Genomic DNA, 20,821 nt, shown 5'->3' on the forward strand with positions numbered 1-20,821 from the left:
TACAGCAGTTCAATAAACAAGAATTTAATATTAAGACACATTTTAGACACAATATTGACTGTTTTTGCTCTATTTCGCCAACAAATATAATTCCAATTTGCATCTCTGACATGAGCTGTTTTGTTCCTGAATGAATCAACCGTTTAAATGATTCGGTTCAATCGCAATGACTCACTTATTAACAGTGACTTGCTGCCACCTACTGGCAGTTTTAATTTCACATTTAAAGTATCTTTTCATTTTTTTTAAAAAATAACTTCAAATGTCAATATTCAATGTTTTATGTTTTAAATATCAAAACTATGAATACATTTGTAACTGCAGGTTAAATGCATTCATGTCCTGCATTAAACAGTGTGTAAATGCATCTAAATGCCACTTCTAATGCAGCCTCTGCATTGCAAAGATGAATTTTGTCAATACTGATTTCATTTGCTTGGTAACAGTCCAAATTACTTATTATTCTAATTGACTGATTCAATTTAAGAATTTGACTGAAAAGAGGATGCACACTTTAAATAAAAAGGTTTATAAAGGTAAAAATGCCCATAAAAGGTAAAAAAAAAAATTAAACTTGTTGGAAAAGATTAATTTCTATCACTGCTGTGAACTGATCACCACACAGAATATGCAGAATATCAAAAACTTTAGGAGTCAGCTGTCCCCGGTAGTCCTTAAGATATCAGCACAATAACACACTCAGCAAAATATCGATATCGATCGATAAAATCCCAAAAAATATTGAGATATTTTTTGTCAATATCACACACCCCTAATATATTTAACGTTTTGTTTAGAATTTCTTTTTTTATAAATATGAGAAGTGCCCTTTTTCCACTTGAGCCCCTGCCCCTCAAAATGTCTGTGCACGTCCCTGCTGGGAATAACCAATTCTAATCGTTATGTAAAAATGTAACCTTTTATATCAACATTTAATAAGCTAATGGGCCTGTACGAGCCACAGTTTTCAGGGTCTTTCACTTTTTTTTAAGATAAGTGAAATTACTGCTGTATTCATCACATCAGAAAAAGAGGATTCTTCAAATCCTTTAGAAAGGGCCAAAAAAAATGTAACCACCAAGCTTGTTGTGCAATATCTGAAAAAATTCAACTGGAAAACCATCAGGGCCTGGAGATTTCCCCGGTAGTAAAGAAGAAATATAAAATTTAACTGCTAAGAGAGAGAGGCTTCTAATAATTTGTGCTGTCTAGTGGTTATACCTGGGACCTCTAAATGTAAAAAAAAAAAACTTTTAGACTATATGAATTATCTTCAGATGAATAATGTGCAACATAAAACTGTCTAAAGACATTGCCGATTTCTTTATCAATACATCTTCTCCCCTCTCTATCTCTCACCACTGAAATATAAATTTTACCTTGTCTGTTCCTTATAAGTTTTGCCAACAAACGATTTGATTTATTTCCCATCTCAAACAAGCACTGTCTAGCAAAAATAACATCTATCTCAGCCTGTGATATCATTATGTCATTTAATAATGTCCTAGAGTGCTTTATTTTGGTAAGTATATCTTCCGATTATGAAATATAATACTGGCTTTGTTGTTATTTATTTAGTTATTTATTTATTTTTTGCTTACGTAGGAAATTATCATACCTCTAATATAAGATCCCTAGGAATAATGCTCTCTTAAATATTCCACAAACTGGTCATACATCAAATAATAAGGCTTTAGTTTCCAAAAATTAGAAGCTTTTGGACTACATACTAAGTGGATAGAAATAGTAACCTGGCGTGGTCAGAGATGGTAATGGGACCAATATTTGCTTGGTTGACCTGATGAGCCATATGACATGAAATAAATATATAATCAATACGAGAAGCAGTTTGATGTGGATGAGAAAAAATTACAAGTGGGATTGTGGAACCTCCATATCAAGAAGATTCTGTTCATAACAAGCAACACATATCCAACTAGAAACGTGTGGAACAAAAGTAAATGAAGGTGGTTTATCCATGGTAGGATTAAGAAAGCAATTCAAGTCGCTGTAACTTTTATTCTCGCTGTAGTTTTGTTGTTGCCGCCGCCATGTCGTAAAGACGCTGTGTGCTTCGTTGTGAAAGCGAAACTACTTTGTTTGGTCTTCCAAAAGAGGACGATATCTGCTTCGTCATGCCTGGAGCTGATCCGTGCTGGTTGCTGAGGAAATATTACAACTTTGCGCTGTGGATCGCCAGATCGGTTTTCACCGTGGACGAAGCGGAGTCCAGCCCGAAGTCGTCACATGTCCTTCCGGACGCTCCTTCGTCGAAATCGCCTGCCACCTCTGCTCACTCTAACCCTCCGGCCGTTCCTCACGCTAGCCCCTGGCCTCTGCTCACTGTAGGCCGCCGTGTGTGACGCTGTTTCATTGTGAAAGCGAAACTACTTTGTTTGGCCTTCCAAAAATGGACACGACTAGAAATCAGTGGTTAAGTTGTATTTACAACACCGTTCCAGAACACTTCAACCCAAATATTCAGATGTGTGCAGCACATTTTATGGAGGACTGTTTCCTGATCCTGGGAGAGTAGACTACAATGCCGGCTGTTCTGACTCAAAGACTGTAAGTATGTTTTTTATATTTAAAGAGTTTTTATATTTTATATATTTAAAGCAATTTTTTTGGGCAGTGTAGAGTAGGACTTCAATCCGATCACAAATGCAGACATGGTTTTATGTTTACGCGGCGCGATGCAACGCAACTCGTAAAAAGACAGTATAAGTCATTATAATCCATAATTATGTCCCCACTGGATGCAACGAATGCCTCGTTTATAATGGGTTTTCATGTTTTTGAATCATCGCTCCGGCCTGACAGGACATCATCACAATATGGTGAGGGGCGTAACATTTCCGTCTCACGCTTGAGGTATTCGGCCAATCACAACGCACTGGATAGCTGGCCAATCAGAGCCCACCTCACTTTTTCAGACCGATGAGCTTTGTAAAAATCGACGCGTTTCAGAAAGGTGGGGCATAGAGGAGAAACATTAATGTACAGTATGTGGAAAATAATGTGTTTTTTTAACCTTAAACCGCATAAACACATTTCATTACACCAAATACACAAAATAATGTTCTTTTTAGCAGCATCATATGACCCCTTTAAATACAGGAGTTCAACTGCTGGATCAATCACAGTTTTAGGTCTTCTGATAAGAAATGAGTCTTAGATAGCAAGTGTGAGATCTAAGTGCAGCGTATTTAATGAATACATAACCACAGGCCTCATTTATAAAGCGTGCAAATGCACAGATTTGATCTTAGAGTGTGTGTACGCTTAAATCCACACCAACGATCATATTTGTAAAAACTGCCTTTGGCGTGGAAAAGTGCTTAGCGTCACGTCAGGGTCTGAGCACACATACGCACTTTTTCTTGTCGGAGTACTAAGGGTTTTTGGAAGTGTAAGCTATTCTTGAAGCTTGCTGTTCTATATTAAATAATTTGGATGATGACTGGTGATCTTTTATATGTTAATGACATTAATTAGAAGTCGTTTACAAGGCAGAGAGCTGAAACCATTCAGTTGCGTGCAAGTTCAAGATAATTTGCGATTCATAGATTTCACATCTGAAGAGAGAGGCGTATGTGCGTTTTCTGTGCGTAGCCTACTGCGTACGTTCATTATGAATTACACGCAAATTTGAGAGATGATCAAATTTAAGATGGATTCTGCGCAACATTTTAGAAATGAGGCCCCACAAATGTACAAGAAACTGAGGAACAAGACACAAGATAAGAACTAAGACTAAGATCAAGAACTAATTATAGCTCCAAATGGACAAAACCTGACAATGAACAGGAAACAAGGAACAATAAGGGCCAAATACACGAAGGCTAATATATATAGATTAAGGCTGTCAGTTTAACGCATTAACTTAATGAATTAGTTATGAAAAAATAACACGATTAAAGTATTTTAAGGCAGTTAACGCACTGGCCCCGTCGCCAGATCTGTACGTCATCTTCCATTTCATACAGTTGACTGTTGACAAATATGATGCAGGGCAACAACTCCATAAATGCCGTTATGCCACAAAATTCAAGATTTTGGGGCAAAAAATTGCTAGTTTTTGTCTCATATTTATATCACATAATAAGCCGCACTAGCAGGGAGAGCAATATTACACAAGTGCTGTTTTTGTCATGAAGAACACTAGTGCAAATGTGATTTTATACCACAGTTCAGTAAATAAGAAGGTAATATTGTGTTATATTTTAAACACAATATTGTGTTTTTTTTTCAATTTTGCCAACGAAAATATTACCTATAAAGCCACAGCAGAATTGTTTGAACAAATCGATTCATAAAGACATTTACTGCCAAATGCTGGTAGTTTTAGTTTCTTCTTTAGAGTATAATTTCATTTATTAAAAAATAAATAAATTCTGTCATCATTTACTCACCCTCATGTTGTTTCAAACCTGAATGACTTACTTTCTTTTGCACAACATAAAATAAGTAATTTTGAAGACTGTTGGTATCTAAGCTGTTGGTTACCAGTGACTTTCATTGCATGAAAAAAAATACTGAGATGTTTCTCAAATTATCTTCTTTTATGTTCCATACTTTATGTTAGGCCGCTGTAGCCTAAACATTTAACACAATAATAGCTTTAAATTATATTTTGGGAGTATTTTCACAACCAAATTTAGTTTGAGATTAATTAGAATAATTAACCGCTGCACCCTGTAATTAATTAGATTAAAACTTTAATCAACTGACAGCCCTAATATAGATATGTGTACTCTAAAATACTTCCTGATGAGATGCAGAAACATTCTAACAAATTTTTTTGGTAGTGTGAAACAGCTTGTTACAACAACCCTAAACTAGTCTGGTTTAGGGATGTCCTCTGACTCTGTGTTGAGCAAATAGGATTACTAGTTGTTGGCAGAGATAAAGGAATTCATTTTGGGCCTTGTTTCTGCAGGTTGTTAAGTATCCTTCATGACTATTTACTCAAATAGTAATGAAAATATTGAATACAAAATATATATATATTTTTTAGAGTCCATTTTCATCTTAATCTATGTTTGCCCTAACTAAATCTTCCATCTCTGCAGTGAAAGTAGTTTCCTTCATTTCAGCTCTTTGTTTACAGGTGAGAGGAAGCTCTGGATCAGGACTACACAGGTGACGCCAACGCTGTCGAGACACACAAACACGGGAAAACAACAGTGAGGTAGTACTAAAACTTGAAAGTGGACTAGACATATTCTCTTGGTTAGTTGTGTAGATTAGCATTTACTGTTTCTTGCCTTGTTTATCTTATAAAATGCCAGGGATAAACATGTTTTCCTCCTGACCTGTTTCAGACTCCCTTTCCCAGCAAACAGTTGACCCAGCGCCCATCCAGGCACCAGTACGATGGAGGACAGAGCCAGTAACCAGCCTAGTGCATACGCCCAGTCTGGGTACACATACCAGCGGTTAAAAGTGAGGGGTGTGTACTCCACCATAGAACAGACAAAAGACACCTGAGAATGGACAGAAGAGAAAGAGAAAGAGTGAAAAAGGATGCAAAAGAAAAAAGATAGCAAGAACTGAGTTCAACACTATGGCTAAGAAATGCCTCAGATATTCACAAATATTATAAATTTTAGGACAAAACAGGCCCAATCAGAATGCAGAGACACTCACCACAGATACGAGAGGAGTCAGGTATTTCCAGCACAGCATGAATATATAGTTGGGCCGTGACTTTGTCATGTCTTCAATGATGTCAAACATTCTCTCAGCCCCTGTGGTGTGCAGAAGATTTAGCTTCACTGGCTTTCCAGCATTGACAATGTATTCTGTTGGCTTTATCATGTTATGGTTTTGGCTTGTGTGCGACTCACCAAAAATCCAACCCATGACCAGAGATTCAAACACAGACAGGAACAGTACACAGGCTCCATTACAGGCATAGTAGTCAAACAACTGGAATACATATATCCCCCCCTGCAAGTCACAATACAACATTATAACCAGGGCCAGGTTAAGGTATTGTGGCAGTAATAATATAAAACACAAATTAAAGAAATACAATTGCACAGGCTCTCAGTCTTACAGCTCTCCATGGGAATTTTTAGAAGTTTAAATTGGCTATTTATTATCTTCAATTTAAACATGATAACAAAAATGTTTTTGAACATTGGCCTTTATAGGTTCAGTAAATTTTTTTGGTTTGTTAATTAATTAATTGGTTTACTGTTCATTTTAACATTATGCCTTTATATTGTAGGCTCAGTTCATTTTTTTAGTGTGATAACTCATTTTAGATACTTTATTAATCCCAGAGGGAAATTCAAATTTAGTTCATTTTACTCTCCTCACTCTAAACACAGTTTCTTCTGACCTCTGTAACCATGATGAATTGGCCCAAAAAGCAAGTGAGACAGAAGAGCAGAATGAAGATTTCTCGCCGTCCTTCTCTGCGCAGAATCATGGGGAACAGGTCCATCACTGACGTTGTGACGGCTTCCATTGAAACAAACTTCAAAAGGAAAGTCATATGTATGGAACAACATGAGGGTGAGTAAATGATAACAGAATTTTCATTGTTGGGTGAACTATCGCTTCAGCACACTGAACGCTGGTTTTCCAACTAACACCAAAAGATCCCAAGTGAATTTGGAGCTGCTGTTGTATTTATACTCCATAAGCATGAAAATACTCTAAATAAAATGTTTGCAATTCATGAACCCTGCTTTTTTCTTTGGTCTAATATTTTTGGTCAATGCTGTACACATATTTAATTTTATAACAAAACGTCTCTAGGTTACGTATGTAACCATGGTTCCCCGAGGGAACGAGACGCTGCGTCGAGTCGCTTTGGGAACGCCCTTGCGTGACCGCGTTCTGAAGCACGTGTCAAATCCGTCCAATGGCGCAGCGAGACGTCACGAGCAGGGTGACGTAAGCACCAGAAAGCATAAAGGCACATCCGGCCGGGCGCAAACCAGCTTCGATGAAGTAGCGCCTGCAGGGATGCAGGGAGTATGGCAAAGAGACGCAGCGTCTCGTTCCCTCGGGGAACCATGGTTACATACGTACCCTAGAGACGTTCCCCTTCAGGAACTCGAGCTGCGTCGAGTCGCTTTGGGAACGAGAATATTTCTCTCTCGCGGGGGGGGGGGCCGCGAGAGAGAGAGAGCCGCGGATCTAGCGGATGAGGACCGAGAAAAGGACGAGCCCGTCTCGGATCCCTCCGCTAAATCCACCCGCGATCCCCACGACAACAGTCTGCGCTGTGCCTCGGCAACAGCGGGATCGCGAGCCTGGCCGCTGTCATCAAACGCAGCCAGGCGAGAGCGGAGCGTGCGCAGCGAGAGCTCGCAGTGATGACAATCAGCTGCTCGAAAGCTGACCGTGCATGCTCTGCTCCTAAACAAACGACACACACATCGTGTGTATCCCCTGCCGCCAGATATCGTGGGCAGGGAGAAACACAGCGTTTGTAATGCCGTTCGCTCGCCATAGACTTTCTCATTGTTTTATATATATGAGTGCTTGTGCGGACAGACAACAGTAAATAGACAGACACATACACAGAGCGCTACTGAAGAGCAGAAGCTGGTTTGCGCCCGGCCGGATGTGCCTTTATGCTTTCTGGTGCTTACGTCACCCTGCTCGTGACGTCTCGCTGCGCCATTGGACGGATTTGACACGTGCTTCAGAACGCGGTCACGCAAGGGCGTTCCCAAAGCGACTCGACGCAGCTCGAGTTCCTGAAGGGGAACTATAAATATTCAGTGTAAATATAATTTTAGTTGTACATATAAATGTTAAATCTAAATTTTAAACTAGCATTCAGAAAACTACAATTTTGATTAATTTTATACTGTTAAAGCAAAATTTGTAGTGATTTGCATTTCAAGTTGTTACCACTTCTTAGTCAGTTTTAGCTCACCTGTGTATCTAGCCCCAGCAAAATAATCATGATGAAGAAACAAACAGCCCACAACTGAGGAAGAGGCATCATAGCTACTGCCTGTGGATAAGCTATGAATGCTAGTCCTGGCCCTGTCAGAGACAGTTCGAGATCAGATTTTGAGCAGTACGTATTATTAGTCATAACTTGAATACAGTCTCTGTTTGCAGTATTTCATTAAGCTTTCAGTTCTCTTAAATACATCCAGTGTTTTCATAAAATGTTGCATTACCTGATTCTGCCACCTCTGCAATGGGGATGCCCTGCTCTTGGGCCATGAAGCCCAATACCGAGAACACAGCAAAGCCAGCCACCAAACTCGTGCAACTGTTCAGAACGCAAAGCCACAAGCTGTCCCTGATAGACAGAGTAGTTTATAAAAACACACACGAACAACGTCATTCATTGTCTAGCATTTGCTGCCTGAAAATCACATGCAGTATAAATTTCAAGAATTTCATTTAGCTAATACAACATAACAAATAGTTAATTTGTTCAATTGTTTAACCATTTTATATTCTTATTCTTTGTCATTTTATGGAAAGCATCAATACTAACCTGTAGCAGTTGTTGTTGTATTTATTGTAGCTGGCTAAAACAGTGAGAGTGCCAACAGACACACTATAGGAAAATAAGATCTGAGCTCCGGCCTCCAACCAAACCTACACACACACACATAGAAATTTAAATACAGTAATAGTATAAATGTGTTGCTAGGTACAGAAAAAAACATACTTTTTAATGTTAAAATGTAGTGATACGTTAAAAATGTTAAAGGGGTCATATGATGTTGCCAAAAAGAACATTATTTTGTGTATTTGGTGAATGAAATGTGTTTATGTGGTTTAAGGTTCAAAAAACACATTATTTTCCACATACTGTACATTATTATTTCTCCTCTATGCCCCGCCTTTCTGAAACGCGTCGATTTTTACAAAGCTCATCGTTCTGAAAAGCGAGGTGTGCTCTGATTGGCCAGCTATCCAGTGCATTGTTATTGGCTGAATACCTCAAGCATGTGACGGAAATGTTACGCCCGTTACCATACTGTGATTGAGCAACGAAACAAAAACATTAAAAAACCCATTATAAACTAGGCATTTGTTGCATCCAGTGGGGACATCATTATGGATTATAATGACTTATACTGTCTTTTTACGCGTTGCGTTGCATCACGCCGCGTAAACATAAAACCATGTTTGCATTTGTGATCGGAGAAATGACAAACAACAAGCGCTACTCTACACTGCTCAAAACTCATGTTTGAATCGTCAGTGGCAAATTCTTTAAATATGAAAACGTACTTACAGTCTGTGAGTCAGAACAGCTGGCACTGTAGTCTACTCTTCCAGGATCAGGAAACAGTCCTCCATAAAATGCGCTGCACACATCTGAATATTTGGGTTGAAGTGTTCTGGAACAGTGTTGTAAATACAACTTAACCACTGATTTCTAGTTGTGTCCTCTTTTGGAAGGCCAAACAATGTAGTTTCGCTTTCACAATGAAACACACAGCGTCACACACGGCGGACTTGAGTGACCGGCGGCCGGCGGATTCGACAAAGGAGCGGCCCGGCGGACTCCGCTTCATCCACGGTGAAAGCCGATCCGGCTATCCACAGCACGAAGTTGATGTATTTCCTCAGCGACCAGCACGGATCAGCTCTAGGCATGACTAAGCGGATATCGTCCTCTTTTGGAATTCCAAACAAAGTAGTTTCGCTTTCACAACGAAACACACAGCGTCTCCACGACATGGCGGCAGCGGCAACAATACTACAGCGAGAATAAAAGTTATGCCTTCTTTCTTTGCGTGAACATTTGGGCGGTGTTTTGCAAATATGCAAATATCCCACATTGTGACGTAGACATGTGGGGGCGTGTTTAAACGAGACGTTTTAGGAGGGCGTGGACAAGTCTTTAATTTTATAAAGAATATCGCTTTTGATTTGAGACTTTAGTCTTTGCAACTTTAGGGATCTTATCTATGCACGAACAGCATGTAACACTCCAAAGAGAAAGGAAAATTTGAAATTGCATCATATGACCCCTTTAAATAATAATGTGATCTAGTCATTAGCTTTAGGCTATATGTGGTTGTAAGGTCACATTGGGGTAGAGGGCAGATGCTGGGGTTACCTGCGGATCAAAGAGACGGGCCGGTTCAGGGTACAGGTAAAACACAATCCCCTGCAGAGCTCCAGGAAGAGTCAACCCACGAATCAGCAACACAAGCAGCATCACATAAGGAAATGTAGCTGTGAAATACACCACCTACAGGCACAATTGCAATATTAAATTACTGCCAAAAATCGTTTTTTTATCGTCCTTCTGCCACATAGATGAAAGCAATGTGACAAAACACTACTTTCTTACCAATAAATAGAACTAATTGATTTTTTTTCAGAAAGTAGTACATACAAATAGTGACATTTTTGCACACCTTGCCTGTAGATTTGACTCCTTTCCAGATGCAGAAATAACATATGACCCACATTGCAATAAGACACAGAAGAATCTCCCAGTTGATCCTACCGATCTCCTCAATACCTCCAGAGAGAGAGAGCACTCTGCGTCTGTAATGAGAGAATCAGAAACAATATGCTTTTGTTTTTGGTAGCGCTTTATTTTGATAGTCCACTTTAGACATTCTACTAACTCGAAGTAACTTTAACTACGTGTCAACTACCAGTCATTAGAGTGTTGGTAAATATGACTGCCTGCTAAATATCTGCTAACACTTCATTTTGATGGTCCCCCAAAAGATATCGTTCACAATGTTCTTGCAAAACCCTGTATCACTGTAATTATTTACTCCCAGAACTCAGTAGCTGCAGGTGTTGAATTAATCAGCGTTGTTCGGTTGAGGGTCAAATTCTTTGCAGCAAGATTTACACAGTCATCTAAGAAAAAGAAAAAGAAAAAGAAAAGTGGGAAATTAAGATTTGATATTCAGAAGATGGCAGCAGACAGGTTTAATATTATGATTATTTATTTATTTAGATCATCACCTGTGTTCCAGGTGTTGTCACAACTGGCCCACGGAAGTTGGGAGCTAAAAGAGGAGATGAGGTAGAAAAGCGCCCAAGACAGAATGACGATGTAATACATGCAACTGTAGAGAAGAATCAGTTGTCCTGCATAGCCAATACCTGACAAAAGCAAACAGATACAATGACTAGAAGAGAATCAAAACAAGATTTAAAGGATGATTTACCCAGTTTAAATGAATGCTGGATTCTTTTACACTGCACTTTGAGTTTTGTGTCTTTCTACTGATTATTTATTAAACCAGATGGTTTCTTCCATCAGTCTTTTTCTACTGAAACATACATTCATATTTTTACATGAAGACAATATTGTTAATTATAACAATTAATATTGTTAATTTAACAAAGAAAAAAAGAGAAAAGGAAATAGCTGATATAAAGAGAAAAAAAATGCCACTTCGACATATGTATAAAACTGCATGAAAAAAGTGCAATACAAAAAGATTAAAGAAATGTAATTAAACATTTTATAAAGAGACGTTTTTATAACTCTCACCCTCAGCAAGTGGACAGAGCCGATGCCAACATGTAATACCCCCTTCCTGCGTGTACTGTCCCATAGATGTCTCTAGCAGGAACAGAGGCACCCCACAGGTAACCACAAACACCAGGTAGGGTATCAGGAATGCCCCTGAGTACACACCAATGCAAAAACACATAATTTAAATATCACTGACATAATGCTAAGGGAGTAAGTGTATTGTATATTTAGGTTGCAGCTGGTTTTATACCTCCTCCATACTTGTAGCAGAGGTAAGGAAACCTCCACACGTTACCCAGTCCAATCACATTCCCTGCCACAGCCAGAAGAAACTCTGCTTTACTGCCCCAGTGCCCTCTCTCCTCTATTTGTCCTTCTATTCTGTCCATTCCACACAGTTTTCACACGTTTCCATTGATGTCCAGACTGCACTAATTCTGCAGTGGTGGTTGATGTACTGCATTCTGGTTAGTTTTCTGCTTAACATTAGTTTATTCAAATGTGTCAAGCGATTTATTGACAGATCCTCCCCAGCTGAACTTACAACCACAGTTAAATTTTTAAAGAAACAGAAAATACAGGTAGGCAAAATCAGTAAAGAATGCAAAGTGACTGGTATTAAAACAAGGTTTGATTAAACAGTATGTAAAACCTAAAAAGCCTCCAGTCTAGGAAGACATTCAATGCAGCAGATTTGTGCTTCCAATTAACATTAAACCTAGAAAAACTTTTGGTAATGCTTTAGATTACAACCCGCAAAGAACTACCTAAGTATACTGAATTTACGGTGTACGTTTCTGTAATTATAACATACCTATAAAGAACGTACGTGTAGGTATAAGGGAACAATATGTTTGGGTAATAAGGGGGTAACAACCAGATATGCAACCTGCAAAGAACTGCGCAAGTAAACTGAAGTTACAGCATAATTTTTTGTAATTCTAGGCATGGGCCGGTATGAGATTTTGACGGTATGATAACCTTAAGCAAAAATATCACGGTTTCACGATATCACAGTATTGTCATAGCTAGTTATTTTTAAATGATTGGGTAAAAAAAAAACTTTTTTCTGCAGAACACAATATATTTTGTTTTTGAGCAACATACAGAATATTAGGAACAGTAGAATTTGTTTATTGTTTCTTTGATTTGTTTCCTAAAAAGAAGAAGAAAAAAGACTTACATCTTTATTTAACCTAAATCTGTAATTAGTTATTTATTTTTAGTTATATAATTCAGATGCATATCATTTATATAATTTAGTTATATAATTTCATATACATAATTTGATTCAATAATAACCCAATTTGAAGCAAAAACAGAATGTTCTGACTAGCTTTGTGAAATTATACTACATGCCTGAATGAAACAAACAGCATAAGCTCTCAATAAGACGCATATTCACTCTTTGACAGCAGGAGGCGCTCATGGAACACCAGATACAGCGTTTCCTTGGTTACCGCTGTAAACAAAGCAGCTGCTAGACTCTGCTTTAATATGAACTATACAGAGACAAGATGAAAAGAAAATACCACTTTAACTTTTCTGAAGACAGTCAGTTCCTGTTGTGTTCTTGTATTATTGATTCACCAGAAGAGGGCACTATGGGTTACTAAGTTGGTACCTATAAAAGTTGTAGAAGAATAATTGAATGTGAGCAACCATGTGACATGCAGGCTGTGTTTGCTGTTGGCCTTTGATGCTATAAAAATCATTGCTGCATTAATTACACAGCTTACGAAAATGTGTCAAGTGTCTGTTGTGTTCTTGTATTATTGATTCACCAGAAGAGGGCACTATGGGTTACTAAGTTGGTACCTATAAAAGTTGTAGAAGAATAATTGAATGTGAGCAACCATGTGACATGCAGGCTGTGTTTGCTGTTGGCCTTTGATGCTAATAAATCCTTGAATTGTAACTTCTGGAATCTGACTCTTCATGCTTACCTGGATTTTACCTTTATGAATGAAAGATGGCTGCAGTTGCTTCATTTCCTACGCCATTCCTGCCATGTCCTGGTGAGCCTTCGATACCCTTTGATGTTTGGCTAAAGATGTTCAGGAATTATTTACTGGTCGTTAATGCATCTGGAGATGAATGGCCTGTTGCACGAAAGAGAGCTCTATTTCTTCATTGTTTGGGCACAGAAGGTCAGAGATTATTTTATACCTTGCCAAATCAAGGAGAGACGATGGAGGATGCTATTGAGGTTTTACAAGCATACTTTGTTCCTCGACGGAATGTAATTGCAGAACGGCATGCTTTTAGAAAACGAGCTCAAGTACCTGGTGAAACAGTCCTACAGTATGTAACCTCACTCCGAGATTTAGCAGCCACATGTGAGTTTGGATCAAATCTTGATGAAATGTTACGTGATCAATTAGTAGAAAATGTGACCAGTCATCGTATTAGAGAAAAGTTGTTGTTGGAGACTGACTTGACCCTTAGTAAAGCCATCACAAATGCTACTCAAATTGAAGCTGCTGGTGAACAAGTTAAAAACCATATCAGACCGGAAGGTGGTGCCTGTGCAAGCAATACAAGGAAGGTCTATAGCAGCTGTTGGTCAGTATAAAATTAAATACTCTGCATCTACAAAGCCTTCTGTTTCCACTAAAACCTTTAAGGCTTCTAAGATGACTTCATCAGTCTGTGCATGTTATCGTTGTGGATCAACAAAACATCTTGCAAATGATTCTAGATGCCCTGCTGTTTCAGGAAAATGCCATAATTGTCAAAAGATTGGACATTTTTCAAGAGTATGTCATTCACAACAAACATGCTTCGTACATGAAATTGAATTGCCTGAACTTCAAATTTTGTACATGCAAAATGTGCTAACTGATAAGATTAAGTGTACTGCTACAATCACAACTGCTTCTGCTTCTGTACCTGTGGAGTTGATAGTGGATTCTGAGTCCTCTGTTACCATTTTGCCAAAATTTGTGTACGAGACATATTTTAAGAAAGACTCCTTGCTGCCTCCTTCTGTTAAATTGGTGACTTATTCCCGTGATCCAATACCAGTGCTTGGATGCTTACCTGTTACTGTCACCAAGAATGATGTTAACTGCGAGACTTCCATTTTTATAGTTGAGTCTGGCACTGCTCTTCTCGGAATGGATTTAATTAATGGCCTGCATCTTCACTTTGGAGCATCTTCTGTTCCGATAAAATCTGCTCAACCTCCAGCACATGTGATGGGCCTTTCTGCTTCAGTGCCTGTGGATAAACTGGGATGTGCAAAAGGTTTCCTGCATAAGGTAAAGATCTCTTCCAATGTTGCACCTGTACGTCAAAAACTCAGACGTTTACCATTGTCTGTTCGGAATGCTGTTTCTGAAGAACTTCAAAGTCTTCTTGACCTAGGTGTTATTGAGAAAGTTGATGCATCACCTTGGGTTTCACCAATTGTTGTAGTGCAGAAAAAATCAGAAGGCATTCGCATGTGTGTAGATTTACGAGAAGCAAACAAAGCTGTGATCACGGACAGTTATCCTCTGCCACATATTGAGGAATTGTTGTCTAAGCTATGTGGAGCAACTGTTTTCTCTACAATTGACTTGGAGAGTGCTTATTTTCAACTCTTATTACATGAAGAAAGTCGTGATTTGACTGCATTTATAACACACGAAGGTCTATTTAGGTTTTGCCGTGTACCATTTGGCCTAGCTTCGGCACCTTCTGCATTCCAGAAAATGTTAGCAACTGTACTGCAAGGATTGACAAATGTCGCCCACTATCTCGATGATATCATTGTCTGGGGTCGGACACAGAGTGAACATGATTGCATGCTCAACAAAGTTCTTCAACTCTTGCAGAGTGCAGGACTTCAATTGAATACTTCAAAATGTCAATTCAGTAAGACAAGTCTATGTTTTTTGGGTCATACAGTGTCCGCACAAGGTGTTCATCCAAACGAGGATCATCTTAATGCAATGCTTCATGCACCAGTTCCTACAGATGCACACCAGCTTCGTTCCTTTCTTGGATTAATCTCATGGTACAGCAAGTTTATTCCAAATTTTGCCACTGTGGTAGAGCCATTGCATGCTTGTATCAGGAAAGGAGTTGACTTCAGTTGGTCGGAAGAGGCTCAGAAAAGTTTCAACGCTGTGAAAGAGTTGCTACTTTAAAAGTTCTGCTTTGGCATTATTTGATCCTAGTTTGCCAGTTGTGGTTTCAACTGATGCATCAAACTATGGACTAGGTGATGTACTGGCTCAAATTCATGAAGATAAAACTGAATGCATTGTTGCATTTGCTTCAAGAACTTTGTCAACTGCTGAACGCAAGTATTCAACAATTGAAAAAGAAGCCTTAGCATGTGTCTGGGCTGTCAAAAATTGAGAATCTATCTTTTGGGTCGAAAATTTTTCTTGCGTACTGATCATAAAGCTTTAAAAGTGCTTCTTTCTCTCAAAGGTACAGATCGTGCAGGAATGAGAATTGCACGTTGGGCAGCACGACTCTTATGTTTTAACTATGAAGAAGTTTACAGTCTTGGTTCTCAAAATCGTACTGTTGACTGTCTGTCTCGATTGCATTTACCAGCTTCTGAAGAGGATCTTTCTGATGCAGAACCTGAATTCGTTGCATTTTTGTCTTCTGAGATGTCTGCTATAACTTCAACTGAATATGCTTCTGCCTCTGCATCATGTCCAGAATTGACTTCGTTACGTGCACAAATTGATGGTGGATGTCCTTCTTCGTCAATGGCTGTTAATAAAAAACTACGTCCCTATTTTCAAGTAAGGGATTAAATTAAGTGTTCAAAAGAAATATGTATTCAGAGGAGCACGTCTTCTTGTTCCTGTTTCACTACGGCAGATCTAGGTGAACTTGGCCCATGATGGCCATCAAGGAATTATGCGTACAAAGCAGCGCCTTCGGGAACTCTACTGGTGGCCAGGTATTGATTCTTTGGTCAAAGAAAAGGTCAAGAACTGTCAAGTTTGTGTCTCTTCTGACAAAACGGCTATTGTTTCTGCTGCACCTTTGCAACCTGTACCTTATCCCTCTGGCCCATGGGAAAAAGTAGCTGTTGACATAGTGGGCCCATTTGAAACTGCTACTTGGGATTGTCGTTATATGATAACTCTGATTGATTACCATAGTAAGTGGCCTAAAATGGCATTTACTTCTTCGATCACAACTCAAAATGTTGTTAAGTTTCTGACATCTGTTTTTGGTCGATTTGGAAATCCTCAATACCTTGTGTCTGACAATGGATGTCAATTCCATTCAGTGGAGTTTCCTGAGTTTCTGAAAAAGAGAGATATTCAGCATATATGTACATCAGTCTATCATCCAGCTGCAAATGGTGCCATTGAGAGATTTCACCGTGTGCTCAAGAGCTGTATTCAATCTGCTATTGTGTCTGGGAAGCCATGGAACCCAATAGTAACACAATTTCTTCAAGTTTACCGTGCTACTCCGCATTCTGTTACTGGATTATCTCCATTTGAGTTATTCTGTGGTAGGAAAATGCGTACTTGTCTGAACATCATTCCTCCTCCTGTAACCAGCAAAAGTGTTGTGAGTCAGAAAGTATCCCTGTCACAAAAGAAAATGAAAGCATATATGGATTCTAGACGAAGAGCTCATACCCCTAACTTCAAACAGGGAGATTGGGTGCATATACAGAGTCCAGTTCATGTTCCAAAAGGACATCCAACTTTAAATTTTGGGATTCAGTGAGGAATGTATGATTTAAGTAATGGGGGAATATGTTGTGTTCTTGTATTATTGATTCACCAGAAGAGGGCACTATGGGTTACTAAGTTGGTACCTATAAAAGGTGTAGAAGAATAATTGAATGTGAGCAACCATGTGGCATGCAGGCTGTGTTTGCTGTTGGCCTTTGATGCTAATAAATCCTTGAATTGTAACTTCTGGAATCTGACTCTTCATGCTTACCTGCACTTGAAACATTACAGTTCCACTCAGAAACACATTTATATAAACCCCCAAATCAACATTGAGGATTTACTTCCAATAGTTTGTGCATCATGAACAGTGAGTGATGTAGGATATCAGACCGAATTAGACAATCTAAGTTTTGGTCAAAACATGTTTGAAACATTAGGAGTCAAAACATTCCACAAGAGGCCCAAGACAACAGGATGTCATAAATCAGACCCGAGCATTAGCCAGTCTGAAGCAAGCCTAAACCACTCTGTCACAGAACAGTTTTCAACATTAACACAAACGAACACTTATTGACAATTCCAAGGAGATTGTCAATTTTGGGGCAAGTTATCAAGAATAATGGTCAAAAGAGATGCACAGCGTGACCGCCACATGGAAACATGTGATAGTGACCACAAGCTCTTCGGATTGACTTTTCCCCTCCACCTAAGACAGAGAACAGACTAAAATTCCTTACAGACATTTTAACCTCTCTGGTCTTCACAGAACACACACGTGACTGACCGCTCGCTCTCACCAACAGGAGGAGGAGGGTCGTGTTACTCTCTACACTGCACTCAACCCGAGGGATTCCTTTCAGTGAGTCTTTGAGGAGACTTGAAATACTGGTAATCGGCCCATGCCTATAGTGTACCTATTCAGTACTTCCGTGTAGGAATAAGGGAATAATATGCTAAGTTTAGGGAATAAAGGGGTAACAAATCATTTATACTATATATAACACATTCTATTATTAAAGGATGGACATGATGGAGATTACTAAACAACAAAACTGGACATCTAGTGAAATTAGTTCAGTTTCTGTTATGATTTATAATTCACGTGTCTACTTAACTAATGAAAGCTTATTCATAGATTTCAGCAAATTCACACCAGCAACTTCTCAACACCACTATCACCAAATAACTTTGCATGATATACCATCAAGGTTCAATGCAGCTTAAAACAAGCTTACATCTTTCCAGCTGTTCGCAGAAAAAATACATGATACAACATTTAAATTTAAGTGGATGTATATTGTGGTGTTTTTATAGCAAAAAAGTTTAGAGGGTTTAATTTGGCCATCGAACAATTAAATTAAAACTAGTGCAATATTTTTCTCTGTAATCACTGTGCAAATATACACTTGTTCTGTGTTTAAGTCCAACTTATTCCTCCCTTGTTCCATGTAGTTACAGGGTAAATACAATATTTGCGGGCTGTAAATTAAAGTGGTGCTTTGTTCCCCCCTTGTTCCATGTAGCTACAGGGTAAATACAAAATTTGCGGGCCGTAAATGAAAGTGGTGCTTTGTTCCCCCCTTGTTCCATGTAGTTGCAGGGTAAATTCAACATCTGCGGGCTGTAAATTAAAGTGGTGCTTTGTTCCCCCCTTGTTCCATGTAGTTACAGGGTAAATACAACCTTTTCTACTGTCAACAAATAATGTTTGACAGTAGAAAACGAAACTAAAGAGACAGAACAACAACAACAAAATAGCGGAGATTGCAACAACAACAGACGCTCACATTGACAAGTGCTTGTGAGCGAGAGGGTATGAGACCGCTCAGCTTTGGTTTAAAAGAGTTCAAAAATACTTGTTATCGGCCATGACTTATAGGAGAATATAGAGCATACACTGGACATGGATGAAGCTTTCAAGAACGCATGTGTCGACCGCACGCGTTTGCGCACAACATCAAATGGAGTATACTTTGAAAGGCTATGCATTCAACTGTACGCATACGCTAGCGTACATGTACAAAAACGAAGTATACTTAGGGCTTTAATTTTATAAAGCTACGAGAATACTTTTTGTGTGCAAAGAAAACAAAAAATAACCACACGAAAGTTCTTGAATTTCATCCAAAATATCTTAAAGGGGTCCTATTATGCTTTTTCACTTTTTCAACTTTAGTTACTCTGTAATGTTGCTGTTTGAGCATTAAAAAGATCTGCAAAGTTACAAAGCTCAAAGTCTACTTCAAAAGGAGATATTTTATTTAACAGAAATCACTTTTCAAAAACTACAACGAACGACTCGTTTGGACTACAACTCATATTTTCCTGGATTTGTGATATCACAAATACCGACGAATGGGACGAGACCTGGTTGAGCTGCACTAGAGAAGGCAACGAGTGTTATCACTATGTCGGAGACAAGCTAGCTTTCCCAAGGCATACGAACTTAGAGTGGTTACAATCATCTGGGTTTAAATCGCACTCAAATTGATTTGATTTTGACGCAATATTTTCACTGAAGCTTGCAGGCGGCTATGGTAAGGGGCATGACCTTTCCCGACCAGGCGCCGAGTGGTGCCAATCACAACACACACTGGCCCAGCTAACTAATCACAGCACATTCATTTGATACAGGAGCTATTTGAGCCGTTCATGCCAGACTGGGGAGAGAGGTGTTGTAATAATGTAAAATATGTGAAAAATAATGTGTTTTTCGAACAACCTAGTATGAGAGCCTGTTCTAGTACACCCCCAAAACAAAATCAAAACTTTGTAAAAGAGCATAATAGGACCTTTAATTTTTGTTTCGAAGAAGAACAAAGGTTTGACGGGTTTGGAACAACATGAGGGTGAGTAATTAATGACATAATTTTAATTTTTGGGTGAACTATCCCTTTAAGCATGCTAGGTACAAAAGACTAATAATATGTGTCCACACAGAGCTGCATAATAAGAGTAACTCAACAAATTTCATTTGTGGTCATAGATAAAGCTCAATGTTAAGTGGCCCCACAACATGAGAACTAGCCATGAAGTAGATTCCCCTCTGTGCGCCCTGTTCTTTTCTCGTAACGCTCTTTCCTGACTGGCTTTGAGATAACAGTGTCTCATATTTCCCACTCTATCCCACAGCACTATCTCTGCATGAGGGGCACAGCAGCCTGAGGAATAACGCATCATTATGGGTTTCCCCTTAGTCCATTCACTGATGTTCACTGGATGATCCCCCTTCAATAACTGGACTCCGTCCAGCCTTTGTTCAGATTCTGTTCCAAAGTGCTGTTCTGAGGTGTCCTTTTGTGGCTGTAGCAATAGAAGATGGACTCCTCCTGTGGTCTCTTCATGAAGCTGTGGGAAATGTTCTTCATGCCTCTGCATAGACATTTCGGACAGAATGAGAGTGCCTTCTCCTTGTGCCAGCTGTATGGATGCCAGTCCAGAGTGACCTCTGTCTTTTGCTACAAATGAGACTTTCCATCTGCTCTGAGAGCACAGAGAGGGGCAGGAGGACTCCACGTGCAGGGAAGAACATGCCGGAGGCATTTTGTCAGGCTCCTGGAATTGTTACATGACCACGTTTAAACATTTATAATGTCTTATTCACATAATGAGACAGTAAACCCATAAACTGAGTCACACTTAAAACTGTGTCCACCGACACAGGGCTCCCAGACACACACACACACACACACACACACACACACACACACAC

At 39.1% G+C, this 20,821-nt stretch overlaps 2 protein-coding genes across 2 annotated transcripts in view; both read right to left on the reverse strand.

Annotated features, from left to right (window-relative positions):
• Positions 1-5,034: 5,034 nt before the first annotated feature.
• Positions 5,035-11,847, reverse strand: LOC107588539 (sodium- and chloride-dependent GABA transporter 2-like). The gene is made up of 14 exons (XM_016276676.1): positions 11,709-11,847; positions 11,474-11,608; positions 10,939-11,079; positions 10,743-10,830; positions 10,371-10,503; positions 10,067-10,201; positions 8,486-8,589; positions 8,160-8,284; positions 7,907-8,019; positions 6,353-6,490; positions 5,853-5,955; positions 5,653-5,753; positions 5,319-5,489; positions 5,035-5,157 (listed from the first exon to the last, which is right to left on the reverse strand). The coding sequence occupies exons 1-14, from the start codon at positions 11,845-11,847 to the stop codon at positions 5,035-5,037; spliced, it is 1,749 nt and encodes a 582-aa protein (XP_016132162.1).
• Positions 11,848-20,035: 8,188 nt separating this feature from the next.
• Positions 20,036-20,821, reverse strand: part of vwa7 (von Willebrand factor A domain containing 7) — a 12,819-nt gene continuing 12,033 nt past the window's right edge. Inside the window, exon 17 of the mRNA XM_016276688.1 lies at positions 20,036-20,664. Coding sequence (XP_016132174.1) covers positions 20,080-20,664 — 585 coding nt within the window. The 3' untranslated portion in view covers positions 20,036-20,079. The remainder of the gene's footprint in view (positions 20,665-20,821) is intronic.

This window comes from Sinocyclocheilus grahami, unplaced genomic scaffold (assembly GCF_001515645.1).
Source record: "Sinocyclocheilus grahami isolate Dianchi unplaced genomic scaffold, SAMN03320097.WGS_v1.1 scaffold105.1, whole genome shotgun sequence".
Taxonomy (NCBI): domain Eukaryota; kingdom Metazoa; phylum Chordata; class Actinopteri; order Cypriniformes; family Cyprinidae; genus Sinocyclocheilus; species Sinocyclocheilus grahami.